At 35.5% G+C, this 16,338-nt stretch overlaps 1 protein-coding gene across 5 annotated transcripts in view; it reads right to left on the reverse strand.

The window, feature by feature from the left end:
• Positions 1-16,338, reverse strand: part of ARB2A (ARB2 cotranscriptional regulator A) — a 250,954-nt gene that overhangs the window by 189,213 nt on the left and 45,403 nt on the right. For 4 of the 5 annotated variants that reach the window (XM_068666428.1, XM_068666427.1, XM_068666429.1 and 1 more), the window contains exons 5-6: positions 11,603-11,668; positions 3,777-3,968 (exon numbers count right to left, since the gene is read on the reverse strand). The exons of the other annotated variant lie outside the window; for it this stretch is intronic. In XM_068666428.1, the coding sequence (XP_068522529.1) occupies positions 3,777-3,968; positions 11,603-11,668 (258 nt within the window). The remainder of the gene's footprint in view (positions 1-3,776; positions 3,969-11,602; positions 11,669-16,338) is intronic. 5 annotated transcript variants of the gene reach the window in all.

Below are 16,338 nucleotides of genomic sequence, written 5' to 3' on the forward strand. Positions count from 1 at the left end.
GAGGACCTCACAGGGTATGGGAGCCTCTGAACAACCTAAACAAAATTCTTAATATTTGAGACCCCAAGTAAATACCCTCATCACGGAATTAAGTAATTTGGCTCTGTTTCTCATTATCTCCATTTGGCACTGCTGTAGTCACTGTATATATATCAAAATAAGTGACTGAGAAAAGACTGTCTCTACAAGACAGTGGATTACACATTTACTAAAAATTCAGAAGAGATATTAAAATTATTCCTCTAATTTACAAAATATTTATTTATAAAATGTTGAATAGCTTCAGTATGTTAATATATTTAAAGTGGAATAGACTCTGATTCCCAGAGGAAAGACTTGAACTTCTCTTGCATGTCAGATGACTGCTTTTATCAAAAAATTGTACTTCCCATTGCAGAAAGTTTCAGTAGAGAGGTTCTATTTTAACAAAACAACAAAATTATACCATTTTTATTTAGCACTATGTTTACAGGAAATTATCATCTTACAATATGTATGTTAGAATTGTTATTAATCATTTCTTACTGTTTTACTGCTTTATATTATCACATTTGTGTTTTCTGTACTTGTTTTTTTCTAAAATATATCTGATTGTACCCTGTTTTAATGCATTTACATGTCTCTCACATTCTGTACACTTTTCTCCCTCCTCCTTTTTCTACAATCTGTTCTGTATCCTGTTGCTTGTTTGTTCTTTTTCTTTTGTGTTTTTGAGAAAGCCTTTTACGCTATCAAAGTTGAATTTCTAATCTAACACATAAATCTTACATCCCTTACATAAAACCTTGTAGACTACTCCCAACACCTACTGCAGACAGAACTGAGTCTACACAATACAATCTGATATGAAAGATGGAAGAAGTACTACCTACAGGAATCACCCAGATTAAAAAAAAAAAAAAAAAGGTTTCTAGCTACTGGAAATCCCACCAGGATATTTCTCCTATTTCTCCTTGGATCTTTTCTTACCAATGTGTATCAGCCCCAAGCCACTAGAAATCTGATAAACTTCAAGCCTTTCCACTGCTCCCTGATTTCACACACACTTTAAGACATGAGCTTTTTTTTTTTTTTTTTTTTTTTCTTCTTCTTCTTCTTGAAAGTGCTGTGCCAGAAATACATGCTTTCTTCTGATTTTTTTTCTTCACCTACTTCCTGGTTAGGAGTGCTACATCCATTGTCTACTGACACCTTCAGCTTTTGTATGTCCATTTTCATTTTTTCCAAGAAATGAACTGAAATTGCTTGTGGACTGTATAGAGAGAAAACCATCAGAGAAAAAGATATAGTTTTGGCCTATTCTCCTTTGTTTTGTTTTGTTTTTGTTTTATTTTAGGGAAAGTAGAGGTGTTGCAAATGTCTGTAAATTGAATGTATTTCTGGACTAGTATCTGCACAAAAGTTGAAGTATTACATTTGCAAGTTATTTTTTCAATTATTTTTTAGAAGTGAAAACCTAGTTGACAGCAAATGTTTTAAGCTATATGAACATTCTTCACATTCACAACAGACCAGGGGAATTTTCAAATCCTAGATACTATTATCCACTTCAAATTCACAGTTTATTATTAAAATAATAATAATAAAATAAAATCCATGTTTTCCTGTCATCAGCACTGTAATCTAATGCTTTGACAAGACTTACTGGTTTCATTCAAAGACGAGTGTTTCTTAGAAGAAACACTGAAAGATCAGGGAAAACAATTCCTTCCTCCAAAGTGGCGACACTGCATGAGGAGTTATCACAGCTTTCATTCAAGCCATATCTAGGCCAGTTATTTCGTTTCATATGAGACAGAACTGCCTAAATCAGCTAGAGCACTGAACTCCAGAAAACCCAGAAATAGATGTTGTTATTATTAACTAAAAATTGGAGACCTTATACTCATTCTATCATAATCTTCTGCACTTAAAAATGTAACCTATATGATCTGTACATGAAGTACACATGATATCGGCATGTAACTACCCGTCTCCTCTCTCTTTTTTTTTTTTTTAACTTTAGTCAAAACATAAAGGTTCCAAGTATCTTCACTGTGGTTTGATTTCCATAAAATATTGCTTTGTATATACCAGATATATAATACTCACCGCAGTGAGAATTGGACATATATAATGTTATATTATAACAATAATATGAACATATCTAAAACAATATAATTTGATATAAATAACTTGATATGATTCATTTATGATACGATTTATGATATGATTCATTTATGTATGGTTCATTCATGATATGATTTTACATGAAAAAAATAATTGCAGATAGTAAGTGTTTTACACATTTAGCATACGTGCCAGAATTTTACAAGGGACAAAAATACAGATTTTACAGTATCTGGAATTATTTAACTAAAGACTACAAATAAATAAATAAATGCTTGTTAAGAAAGAAGAAAGTCTAAAGGTAAGAGCATGAAGTCCGATATCCTGACAGGATCAAATGACTACACTGTTTAAAATAGTTTGTCATCAAACTGTTTGGTTATTTTCATGCGTATTTGAAAGAAGCACTCAAAATGCAGAAATAAAAAATCTGTTTTTAAGGTTATACATTTGATGGAAGAGCTCTGCTCTGTGTTCCACTGGCACAGGCACTGGATTTAAAAAAAAAATAAATGGGAAAAAGAGCCTGTAATTCTCCTCTCCTAGAAATACTCTCTTCAAAATTGGTGATTTAGGGATACTATCCCAGTCTTAAGTACTCAACATCTCCTATTAGCCAAGACAGCACCATGTTTAGGAAAGAACAAAAATGAAGGATTGTAAGCACCATGAGGAAAATTTAAGGAACTGTACCTGTCCAACTTTCTTGGGAAAAGTTCTGGAACTCACTCCAGAAATTAACCTCCTACACTTGACTCACCATATACACCTGTATCATCCTCTAGAACCATGAAGTATTTTTGGATCTGTCTCTGAGTCTTACTGAATATTTTAAATTCAAGTGCAAAAAATTCAACTTTATGTAGTAAAATGTGCAACAATCACAGTGACAACACTGCTACTAAGAATAACTTAGTAAACATAATTGAAATAGTAAATTTTAAATAGGCTTTTCAAATGTTTACTGTAGGAAGTTTCATTTAGGTAGCATGATGTCAGGGTTGCATTATATCTACAAAGTTCCATGTTAAAAACATTACACAAATTGTGCAGTGTCTCTCACATACATGCAAACACAACAGAATAGTGTCCATAAAATGTAAATGTTTTTAACTGTCAAGTATTGATAGGTGAATCAGAATGAATCAGTATTCAGTGCAAAACTGAAAAAGACTGTGCCTCTAATAAATTCAGTACAAGCCTAGCAAAAAAGCCTGCTGTTATCATGAAAGCTCATGTTATCATAAGATTACAACAGACGTTGAGTGAGAATACGTACAAATTTAATGAAATGTAAAAGAAAACACTTCAAATCATAACAAATTTCTGTAGTGCCTTCTATTGCATCTCATCGCCTGTTAAGGGCTCTTGTCACGTTAGCTGCCATATTAAACTACACGGCAGTGCCATCACAATATGACATAAAACAAATTTTTTGTTTTACTGTAAGAGAGAAACTTGCTTCTATTAGACAAAAGTTCTGAAAAAAAAAAAAAACAAACCCAACCAACAAGCAAGTATTTGCATCACAAATAAAATGATCACACAGAGAAATGGAGAATACTGATTAATAAATTAAAACATCCTAGATTCATAGCTCTTTATATATGAGTACACATACATATACAGACACAACTGTACATACATGTACATACACTTTCACTTACCTCAACGGCTCTCTTTATGTATGGTATCTGTGTGCCACTGTCCAGATCTTCATTAATTATAAGTCTCCTAGCCCACTGACCTGCTCTGACAACACCGCTACCATGAATTAGGACCAACAGTTTGTCAGGATTTGTTAAGGCATCTTCACTCATAAAAATAAAGCTCTTTGGTTCGCTCTCGGTTGCATCAACCTGCAATTACAGCAATACAGACTTTTATGCACCAATAAAAAATTTTAAAAGAACATCTGTAGTTATAAAGTCAGCCCCCAGGACTGGTATCAAAACTTTCACCCTTTAACAAATGACTTGTGTGTACATATATATGTTTTTTATATATATAAAGGACTATATATATAAGGACTAATGTGTGCCCAGCACTAAAGAAAAATAAAGCAGAAGCTAATATTTATGCTATTTAACTTTGAACCATAAAAACATACGATGCTTTAGAACAGTTATCCAAGAGAGACTTAAACTTACTGTATCCAAACAAAAGGAGGAGGGAAGGGGAAAGGTGGGTGTTAAAAAGTATGCTAAAGCTTATTTAGAGAAATTTACTAGTGAAAGAGAGAATTCATAAAAGAACAACCTCTGGGGAAAAAAAATAAAAATAAAAATAGAACTCAACAACAAAAAACAAGTAATTTGTCATTGCTGTTATGCCTGAAGCAACAATGAAAGTCTGATATAATACGAAAAACCTCGTAGAGTTCCATCTCAGCCACCTCAACATAAATACCCAATAAGCCATGTATGAAGCAGCATGGTAAATTTGCCTATTATAAATTTAACAGGATAGGCCAAATAAAATATAGAAATCCAATTTGGATTTAAATATTGGCTTCACTAAAAGTCCTGCACCAGGGTCAGTGCTTAGTTACTCTACGCTAAGAACAGATCAACAAGCAGATTTGATATTGCGTAAACCATGATCTAATTCCAAGTTTTGTCCTCACTCTATAGCTCTATAGAATAAAGGTACACTTTTTGCTATATACAAAAAAAATAAGAAAAAAAAAAAAAAAAAAAAGGAGGTTCTATAAAACAGGCCCTAAAATGCCTAAAATTAGGCATTGTTTTTTTTTTTTTTTTTTTTTTTTTTTCTTTTTTTTTTTAATGAAGCTAATGAGTTTACTTGAACAAAAGGAGTTCCTAACTGGATGAACATTCAGCATCTGCCGCAGGACTGAAGATCTTATGCCCTGCTCCAAAATGATATAACATCTCAGGTATCCCAACTTCCACTGTCTACAACAGGAAATGTACTTATCTTCTGTCACACTTTGTGTGAAAATGTAAAATGTGGCAAAAAGCAAAAAATCACAAAAAAAATCTCTTGAAAAGAATTTATCATATATGAATATAACTGTATCCTACACTGGGGATAGAGTCAGATCACATTGCCACTTCTGAAGTATCAGTGCTGATTTATTAAAGTAGAAGATGCAAATACTTAGACAATGCTAAATTTCAAATAGTAATGAGGTAATGATATGAGTTAATTGTCTTTTGGCACATAAACTGAATGCTTACAACATTATAATTAAGACAAACCATTGTGAATTTGTACTTCAGACTAACATATAACTAAACTGTATGTTTTAGTATTTATAAACCAATTTTTTGTTCATTATTGAGGAAATACCAGCACCTGTAATATGTAGTAGAAGACACAACATAACTAGTTCACATTTTCGCAGTTATGCTGATCTACAAGTTAAAAAAAAATATCTACCAAGCTACTAAAAACTAACCCTTTGTTCCCTTCCTCAACTTCATTACATTTGGAAACTTTCTTTTCTTCAAGCTAATTTCTCTTCAAAAAATAGTAATTCATTAAATCACTCTTTCACTAAAGAATGCACATAAAGGTCACTCTTGTGCACAACACTACTTTATTGACAAATCAACGTAGAATATCACTTAGTGCTAGACACACTGAGTCCATGTAAAATAATTTATTTTTATTAGCCACTTGCACTTCTGGAGCTACTCATGACCCTTTGTTGAAAGACAAATTGAATAAATTCAGTAAAATGTGGAGCTTCAATTTGTTTAATTTAACAATTTAATTCAACTTTATTATTCACTTCCAATAACGACCTTCCAATAATTTGTAGCTAAGAATGTCAAACTAATCTATATTCTGCCGATAATTTACTGCTTAAAATTACTGTTAAAGTTTAATTTTCCTTTTCTCAGATTTATTTTTCCAATGCACAACTATATGCTAAGTTTTATGAATGTCTAAAGTTATGAGGAATTCTCTGATGAGTTATGCACTCTACAGAGATAATGAAGTTCTTATAGTTTCAAACAGCGAAGTAATTTTTCCATGAGTTCCATCTCTGATGAGCTATCACATGATGTAGTAGTACCAGTGTATAAAATATTTCAACTGCAGACTAGTTGGTAATTTGCAAAGTTGCTATTAATACTTAGGGTAACAACAAAATACACTGGAAATCCAGTCTTATTCCAACCTCCATGCTAAGACTTTAAGTCATTATGACTCAATTTTCAGATCTCAGCCATCAGCAGCTTAAGACTCATCTAGGCTCTAGGGGTCCTTAATTCTGCCCACTTGTAGTTTAAAGTTTGAGATTGCTTCAGTTCAAAATTTTAAAGGGAAAAAACCACTAATATCTTTCTTACACATATTAAGAAACACCATAAAAGACATATACTGAGGGCCTACAAAGAGGTGAAACAGGCGTACCTTGAGACTGGAGGCAAGAACAGGGCAAACAAACAGAACAGAAACTGAAAAGAGTCAGAAAGACTGTAGGAATTATGATCAGCAGGTGTAGGGAGAAAACTAGTCATTCATGTTGCAAGACAAAGAAGTTTTCTGTTAAGTTGTTCTGCATAAAGATCACTAACTCACTTATGTTATAGTCTTCACAAAACTGAATATCCTTCTTTTTTCTTTTTTTTTTTTTTTTTTTTAAAGTGAAAACTATTGATCAATACTACAAGCTGCTAATTAGCAATTCGTGAAAAAAAAAAATCACCAGTAACTACAACTAAATTAAACTACAACTAAATTAACACACCTACATCTAAATTAACGCACCTGAAACTGGTGAAATTTCAAAAACACAAGTATTGACCTGATTTGGGTAACAAAATAACCAAAAGGGATAAGCCGTGGAGATAAGAGACCATTGTTTCTCACAGAAAAATAGTTCTTGGCTTTCTAGTAGATCAAGAGAACTACTGAATGAAGTTTTATCTATTGAAGTGAAAGAGCAAAGCGTTGACAAGTTAGAAGATTCTGCAAAGTGAGACCTTTCAGTACCATCGTCAATAAAACATGTTGGTGATTATTTAAACTTCCATCTCAGGCCTTCCCAGAAGCTGTTAAAGATGCATTTAATTCAGAAGCACCCTTTATTTGTCCTCAACAGCTAAAGAACAGCAAAGATCAATCACTGATTATGCCATTAAAACCAGAGAAATACAAAGGCTTCATCTGGATAAAAAACCTGCAGTCTTCTTTGTACTAATAATATAACCTTCAATGGAGCACAAAATGAGAAATTTAAAAGAAATAATTGCACTGCTTCTCCCTGAATATGAGTTTCTTCATTTAAATTTTCAAGTCCAGTCGTAGATTTTGAACATTAAAAGAACTACAATATTTTACACTAGCAATAACATCTAAGCCTCTCTGGAGGAAAAAAGGTTTGGATTTATATTTGGCATAGATGCTAAAGTAATAAAGCAACAAGCAAACTTTCCAGATTCCCAAACTGTTCATATTTTTGTATCTGAAAGGAAATAATTGAGTCCAAAACTGAAAATGTCACCTGAGAAAGTAAAATAAAGACAGCAGAGTTGGACTTTGTCCATGATGTGGAGGAAATTAAGTAAGATGAGCGAACATGAATGCTGTCATAGTGAACCTCTGGAGCACAGCATTTCAGTGCACTACTAAAATCGTATTGGAAAAAAATGCACTCCACTTAACACAGTCCTGAAAGACATTTCTTGTATTCAAACATCATCACACCATCAACTTTACAATGAGCTGGCAGAAAAACAAAGGCCAGTACACTGACTTTCTGATTGCCTTGTGACAAAGTTTGGGAAGAATTATTTCAAATTTACCTCTGAAATATTTGTGTAAGGTGTTTACAACAGAGTGGCCACACTGATCAGGATAAGGGTCCCAGAATGCTTTTTCTGGCAGATCACTTAGGGGAATAAGTATGAGAAAAGAGTATTTACGGAATGATTCTTCCCTCTTTTTGGCAACCAGTGACTTTGGAGCTTCCTGATCCAGTTTGTTCCTGGACAAGCAAGTATCATAGTTCAATGTACCTGTCACACCTTAATACCATCAAATGGTTTTTTTGAATGCATTTGTACCTTTCTCCTTAATAGTATGCTGTGGCAATGAGTTCCACAATATAATTGGGACCTTTATGAAAAAAGGTAGTTCCTCTCTTTCAGCAGAGATCTCCTGCCTGATAATTTAAACTTGATGCCCCTTAGCTCCTCTATTATGAAAAAAAAAAAGTGAAAAACCATTCCCTATTCATCTTCTCTACACCTTTCATGATTTTATAGATTTGTCATATTCCTTCCTCAGTCATCTATTTTCCAAGCTGAAGAATCTTTCTGTCTAATCTTTCTTTGTCTGAAAAGGATTTCATTCCTGTGATCATCCTTGCAACCCTCCTCTGTATTTTTTTTTTTTAATTCTACATATCCTTTTTGATATGGTGTCCAGACTCCACGCAGTGTTCAAGATGGGGGCCCACATAATGAGTGGAATGATGATGTTTTTCTGTTTTGTTCTTAACACTTCATAATTCCTAACATCCTATTTGCTTTGAGGGTTTTTGACTGCCATTGAGCATTAACTGATGTTCTCAGAGAGCTATTCACAATCACTCCAAGATCTTTCCTGAGTAGTAATAGCTCATTTAGAGGCCACCATTGTGTTTACAGAGTGAATTCTTTTCCCCATAATTTCACATTTACCAGAATTGAATCTCATGCCATTTTATCATCCAATCATTCAGCATCATGAAATAATGCTCAAACTCATCACAATCAGCTTTAGATATCAGTATTCTTTATTATTTTAGAAAAAAAAATCAGAAAAGTTACTTACATTCTATCAATTCCTCTTTCCTTTTATTTACAAATATGTTATCAGTGCAGCCCTTAACAACACTGTATCAGTCAAAACTTTTCATCTGTGAAGTATGAATACCTTTTTTTTTTTTTCCTTTTTTTTTTCTTTCTTCACCTTTTAGCCTATTATTAACTCATAAGGGGACTCCCTCTTACGCCAATGCAGTGTCTTCTTTAGAAGCACTCTGCAAGCTTGTTGGCAGATTACTGGAAATCCAGGTATTCTTTCATTGACAAGATCTTGTGATTTTCAGGCTGTCAGTGCACTCTAGCCAATCTTTTAAAATGCAGGCTGTACTGACTTTTGCCCCAGTATATTATTTCTTCCTGATACACAGCTCTAGGAATCTCTCCTGGAACGCTTCAAAAATCATCATATCACACTTACTTTTTTTTCTGTGCCTCTTTTGAAAGTTGCTGATCTGATCAGTAAGTTATACACTAGTTTGTTGTGCTTCTTAAAGAACCTTGGGCTTAAAAAACATCTCATCCAGGAAGCTGACTACTGTACAATAAATCCATTCATTCTAAGATCTCTACTGACATGCCAATTTGAGACAGTTCCTCAGAACGATACCAGGTTTCAAATAAATAAATAAATAAATGAGTGTGGTGTGGAAACCTCTGGATAGTTACCACTGGAAATGATCACTTTAATTGTTCTCTGAGCATTCCTCAGCTGAGATTTGGAACTGAGCATTCCTTTTGCTTGCAGCTCATCTATCGGTCTCATCAGCTGTTTTATTAATAACTTTTACAATTTTAACAAGCTATTCTAATTTATTTTTTGGGTGATCTTACTTTAATTTTGTATCTAACATAGCTAACCAGCAGTTACACCCCTTTTTTCCTCACTTGCATGGGGCTTAAAACCATCTTACTATTTCTATTAGCCTCCATTATTAATTTAAAATACATTTCCTCATGCTCTTCTTTGGAGCTTGTTGGGTGACTTAACCATAGCCTTTAGACAGCTCTCATTTTTCACCTTCTGCCTCATTTTTGTAGTTTTCTTCACAACCTAGTTTTGATTCTGGTAATGGCTTCCTATGAATAAGAGCCATTATTGAAGAATGGGACTCATACCTTGTGCCAAATTTTCCACACTGCTCAGAATTAAATGGGTGCATTGTGAATTCTTCCTTCACTCCAAAATGCAGCGTACTCATGACACTTTGCAAAAACTGGAATATGTTGGTGATTGGTTTAAGTGTACTACTAACAAACTCCATCAGTAGATCAGTGATTACTATACAATTTGTAATTAAGAGTAAATACAAATCATTTCAACAAGAGCTATACAAGGAGCTATTCTCCCAAGCTAGATACACAAATCTCAGAGTAGGGCAGAAGAGAACCCACAGATGTGACGAAGATGAAGGCAGCATGGTGCTACTTTTTTGAAGCTTAACTGTGCATATAGGTATTGCAACGTCTTATTACATAGAAAGTTCCATAGCCTCAAAATTTGGGCACATCAAAGTTTAAAAATGACAGCTTCCTGGTTTCAGAGTGTGACATTGCTTGAGAAAGTCTTGTGACGCATTACCACTCTGGAATACAGAAGCATTCCTGGACCAAAACTTCCCCAGTGGAGAAAACTAGTTGTGTAGAGAAGTTAGAGAGCCCATGCCAAGCACTGCATCAGGCAGGCTGTCACAATGAGCCCAATCCTCTCCTGTTCATGCAGAGAAATCTGAAGCAAAGGAAGCTTTCTCAGGTGGTCTCAGGACAGGGGTGCAGCAATACTGGGCTTAGCAGCTGCTGATCCCCTGCACAGTCCTGTGGAGCTCCCAGACACTTCTGCCCTGATGATGAAGACGTGGCAAAGCCTGGCCAGGAAACTCTCAGCAGCTGGGACAGGTTATCAAAACATTCCCTGAACAATGCTTAGGGAATGGAAAAGGGAATCGCAAAATGTTATAGAACTACGAAAGTAAAAGGAAATTTGCTTCCATACCTGAAATGGCTTTTTCTCTGCTGAATAGGAGGGGCTGGCTGAGAACAGCTCTAGTGGAAAAGCTTCTCAAATACCACATGAATCCTTTAGAATAGTGATGGAAAACCTACACAGCACAGTCGCACTACTGTCTCCCCACAGAATATAAAAATACCCAAACAACATCATGTTCTTGCATACACTTATAGACAGCAACACTCTCACGTGCTGTCTGGGGACTGCTTCATCACTTCTAAGGGCTGATCAAGTGTTTTCACCAAACAACATCTACACTTCATAGCACATACATGTTATAAGCTCCTGAAATTGTGCGTTTAAAGAAATTATAAAGTAGACATGGATCAGTTTACTGAGACTCTGCTTTGAGTTTATTACTCTGTATGTAGAGACACCTGTCTTTAGCTCTGGGAACCCATCTGTAGAGGTCTCAAAGCATTCACAAATGTTTTCCAAAAATTTTGTGGTTCTTCTACCAAAATTAGCACATTCTGGAGTCTGTCAAGGCAAGGAAGGCTCAGCTAGAGAAATCAAGCACATGAGAAGTCAGGCAGATCCGTCTCTCTGAATGCACACACATGCTGCACGTGAAGTCAGCGTCCTGAGACGACACCATGCAGAGGCCGGGCACATCTTGTCTTTATTTGAACTCTGGATTGAAGTCTCTGCTTTTCACAGATCCAAGCAAACAGCATCTTCAAAAAATATTTATACTTACCGGGAGAGTTACTTTTTTCAAATGGCATTCCTTTTCCAGTAGTCCATAAACATATTTAGTAATAATCTGTAAGAAAAAAATAACAGACCACAAGAAAAAGAAAAGCAAACAGAAGTTAAACCACCTACAGTAATGACATATCCAGGCAGACAACTTAAAGGCTAGCTAGTGAAACTTCTAAGCACTTGCGTATGTTTTGCCACGTATCTGAATTCTTTGCTGTACAACTAAGTGCAGAACTTAGGGATTTATACAAAATGGTCCTCTCTGGCTCTCAGCAAAGGCTGCTTGTCAGTACAAAGAAACTGTAACTGTACCTGTGAATCCATCACCTGCTGCTGTGTGAATAATTATGTGCCTCAAAACTAAGGATTATAACCAATTAATATATACTCAGGGGTACAAGAAAGGCTCTCTTTTGCAAAGAAATACTTTAAAAGCATTTTTTCCATAAGCAGGACTCCTGAAACCCTCTCCCCTGCAGGTTCACTTCATGAGCTACATGGAGAGCAGATCTTTAGTCACCCTCAGCACAAGTTGCCTTGCCATTTCTATTCACTGAACTGGGGAGGGATGGGTCAAAGGTGTTCTAAATAGAAAAAAAGCCCAACTGATTCCCCAGTATGGGGGAGTTTAAGTCTCTTGTCTGTATGTAGAAATAAAATTGAAATTTTAGACCTGAAACAAAAGGAATTATTTCAAAGAGCAACCAAAAAAAAAAAAATCAACTTACTCGCAACCAAAGAGTTGCTGTCTCAAACGTAACCAAGTTGTTCACACTTCAAAGGTTTGCCTAATACCTAGGGAAATTTTTTCTTCCTTATATATTGTAAGAAAATGGAGATGCAGATGGAAGAACTTTCTAACTATTATTAATTTGGGAATTAAGCTGAGAAACAAACTAAAGTGCTTTGTCCATATGGGGCTGTAAAAATGGTTCGGAAGTAACTGCCTGGATTTCACTGGCTACAGAAGTTTGAAAAAAAAAAAAAAAGTCAAATTAAAGAGGAAAAAAAAAATGCTCATTAAGAGCCTCAAATGGTGCTTGCCTTCCCTTTAAAGCTTGGGGAACTATGTTTAAATTCCAGACAGGACAAGATCTAAGTCACGAAATATTAATCTAAGAATATCTGGGTACAAACCCAGCTGGTATTCTTTAGTCCAACCGCTCAAGGCCACAATTACTGCCATCTGAACCCGCAGCATATTAAGCCACAACAGAAACAGTGCTGTAACAAAGCTCTCAAGTGATGGCATCTTAACAACACACTATGAACTGAGCAAGTAGGAGCCAGGGTATCATAAACTTCAATTTTAATTTTCCTAATGCAGAATTACCAAATAAAGTTTCAATGAAGTCCAAAAGTTTTCATTATGTACATGTGAGCAAGCACAATATGCAAACGTTTGGAACATACTTGAACGAATTACAGGTACTGATGGAAGCTAACTAAAAAAGTTGTACCCATCCCCCGCCCTCCCTACCCCCCACTACACAAAAAAAATAAAATAAATCTTTATTAGGATTCTGTGAATTCTTTGCTCAAATATGTTCATTGATAGAATTATGTTCAAAAAACTTTATGGTTTTAAAGAAAATCAGTCTTACTGAACATTACTATCTACAGGGAAACTGCATTTGGAGAAGGAATTTAGCTGTGAGCGATGAGTTGATTTAAGACATGTTTATCCCCAGAGCAGTATGTTAGGAACATGCATACAGTGTAATTTTACCTTCAGGGCCAAACTTTTTATGGTTCACCGAAATCAACTTCAGTGTAATGCCAACAAGTAAAGCAGTTAAGTTCCTGCAGTCTCAGATAGCTGATGTTGTACAGACATTAAAAAGAGTGTAATGATAATATGGCCTCAAACGTAGAAATTTTGTTTTTCACTCTAAGCCCAGGCATCTCCTAACCATCAAAAATACTAGAAAACCTGGAAGAGAAAAAAATTGCTACAAAGAAAATATATTTAGACACCACTTGCAAAAAACTACTCTTTTTTTTTTTTCAGCTATGTGTTACGTATCTATTCTCTCTTATCTATTTAGACTGTGATGACTTCAGGGCAGAAGCAAACCTTTACTGATTTTTTCCAGGGCCAGACTCAATGGGGCTCTGATCCTAACTGGTTCTTTATGCACTACTCTAGTATAACAAATAGTGATAACAGCCTTAAAAAGGGAACGGTGAAATCAGGAAAGTACTCTCCTGTAAGGCAAAGACCTAACCCAATGAATGTTTTTAATGGAAAAAAAAAAAAAAAGAAAAAAACAACCAAAAAACATGAGGAAAGCTACAGTAGGATGGAGTTTCTAATGCAAATAGTGAGATTCAGGCAACTCAACAGCTGGATGGTCTCCAAGGCTGAGACAGACTTGAAGAAAAACTGCTGTATCCCAGTGTATCTAAGACCACAAGAGGTTTTTTTTTTTGTCAGCGGGAGATGGACAGGTTCAGGGATATCTCAGCAATGGCTGGTGCACTGTCAGCTTGAAAGGATGGAAGGTGACACAAGATTTCCTGAAGTAGCACCAACTCCCTGAATTTCCCACATCTGAAAACATCATCATCTTGTGATTTTATGGTTGCTCTGTAATTCTTAAAAAAAAAAAAAAAAAAAGAAAACACTTTTTTTTTTTTTTTTTCCTTTTTTTATACCAAGGAGGGAAGGGAAGTGCGCTATATTATTTATTTAGTAAAAATCAAGTCTTACTACAACCAATCTAGACCATTTAAATAGCCAGTACATCTTAATATTATCAGTTTATGTATACTGGTAGAATCTTTAAGATCCGAAAATTGTTGCAGAATCCTGGTTTCTTGAGTGAGAAAGTGAATATGACTAGACTCTATGAATTCTTCTGGACCAATTATCTGTCATACAGTTGCTTGGGACTGGAGGTATTGTCACTTATCCAGTACAAGCCATTCTCATGGCAAACTGTAACACTTGCTAGAGAGCCCTAAGCATTTTACTCAGATCAACCTGAATATTTTTGTTTTTTATAAAGCTATTCCAGCTCGTGAGGTGTGCCAACAGTGCAAGCAGTATTCTGCACTGCAATTACAGGTGACAAGGCTGCTGGTGAGCGGGCAGCAGCAAGTGTCTAAGATGGAACAGGAAAAAGAAGCAAGAGTGAGGGCTGCCCAGAGTGTGTGAAATCAATGGCATCAAGAAGAAAGGAGGAAAAATGGTTGCTCTCGTTCTTCATATTTCTTGTACAAACACTGGGATCCCAGCCTTCTCATAGCCTGCAGTGAGAACTGGGCAAAAAATAAACACAAAAAACAAGGAAACAAGGCAAATCTATGCCTCTCATCCCCTATTCTGATAGCATGGGAAAAATCCTTCCCCACCACAAAAAAATGGTTAGCCTAGCACTCTCACTGCCCAAAAACGTATTAAAACTGAGAACCAAGAAAGACTTTGCTTCGAGTACAAAGTGTTCCTCAGGGAGGAAGCTAAATGGCTTGTACTTCAATTTCATTTCAGTGAGCTGAGGAGCCAACATCCCACTTTCTGTAAGCCCAAGGATTTTCAGCCATCAGCAGTGTTACAGCTTTTATTATGGTTGATGGACCAGAAGAGTTCCTAGAACAAAGCTGGGCTGCTGAGAGAAGGGACCACAGACAACCGAGTGCAACACATCCCAATCAGTAAGAACAGCAAACTACCCCCCTCTCAGGTGCACTAAAAATAGGATCTGAACAGTGTAAATATCTCCAGAAGTACTTTATCAAAGTACTTATGGCCACAAATATGACATCTGTGAAGTTCAAAAGTCTGATGCATTATTTCAGGATAGGTCTACGTTGTGATCAGTGCAATTTACTGTATTCCTAAGAGGACTCAACCAATGGTATCAAAAGACATCAGTGATGTAAAATTAAATGCCGACAGCTAGGAGTTGACAGAAATAAGAAATACAGATAGGAGATAACCCAACAAAGATAAATTTAATCCAGTTCTCTTACATGGATACACAACAGAACTCAATTTAATTACAGAGCAATTCAATTGATGGCCTGGACAGATAGCAAAGAAGATAGAGACAAAGAGAGAACACCACAGAAAGAGAAGAAACACCTTATCTCATTTTTAGACAGAGTATTACTCTTGCATTGCTAAACAGCTTTAACAATGGCAGCAAGGACAACAATGTTCCATGCAGTCTACAGAGCAAAACCAAAACTGCAGATGGAAACGTAGCTCTGGTATGTGTAATTGTAGTAGACATTGATTGGGAAGGCCCTGGCTTCATATGGCTTCTGTTCTTCTAAGATTGTATTGTTCATGTAGAGGACTGTTTTCAATTGCTAAGAAGCAGTGAAAAAATATGTTAGCAGCATAATTTGTAAAATCTTTGTAACCATGCTGAAGCCAAGTGAGCAAAAGATCAATACTTGCATACAACAGTGTGAAACTAGAAATTAAAGAATAAGAGCCATTGAGACTAGTTACAAAGATACTGAAGTACTGAAGCCTAAACACTAATAAGTGTAGACAAATACAAGAGAGACTCTTCAGAGCAGAGTCAGATGTGATATGTATTGAACATCTTTAAATAGCAGAGGTCTGGAAAAGAGGGCAACCAAAACCCTGCCTACAGAGCAAGATGGCAACTCAGCTTAAAATAATATACCTCAAATTTGAATTGAGTAAGAAATGGAAAGAAGCATTGTAGCCAATATCAAAAATTTTAAGAACCAGCTTGACATGCACAAGGAAAG

The sequence above is a fragment of the Anas acuta genome, chromosome Z, assembly GCF_963932015.1.
Source record: "Anas acuta chromosome Z, bAnaAcu1.1, whole genome shotgun sequence".
Taxonomy (NCBI): domain Eukaryota; kingdom Metazoa; phylum Chordata; class Aves; order Anseriformes; family Anatidae; genus Anas; species Anas acuta.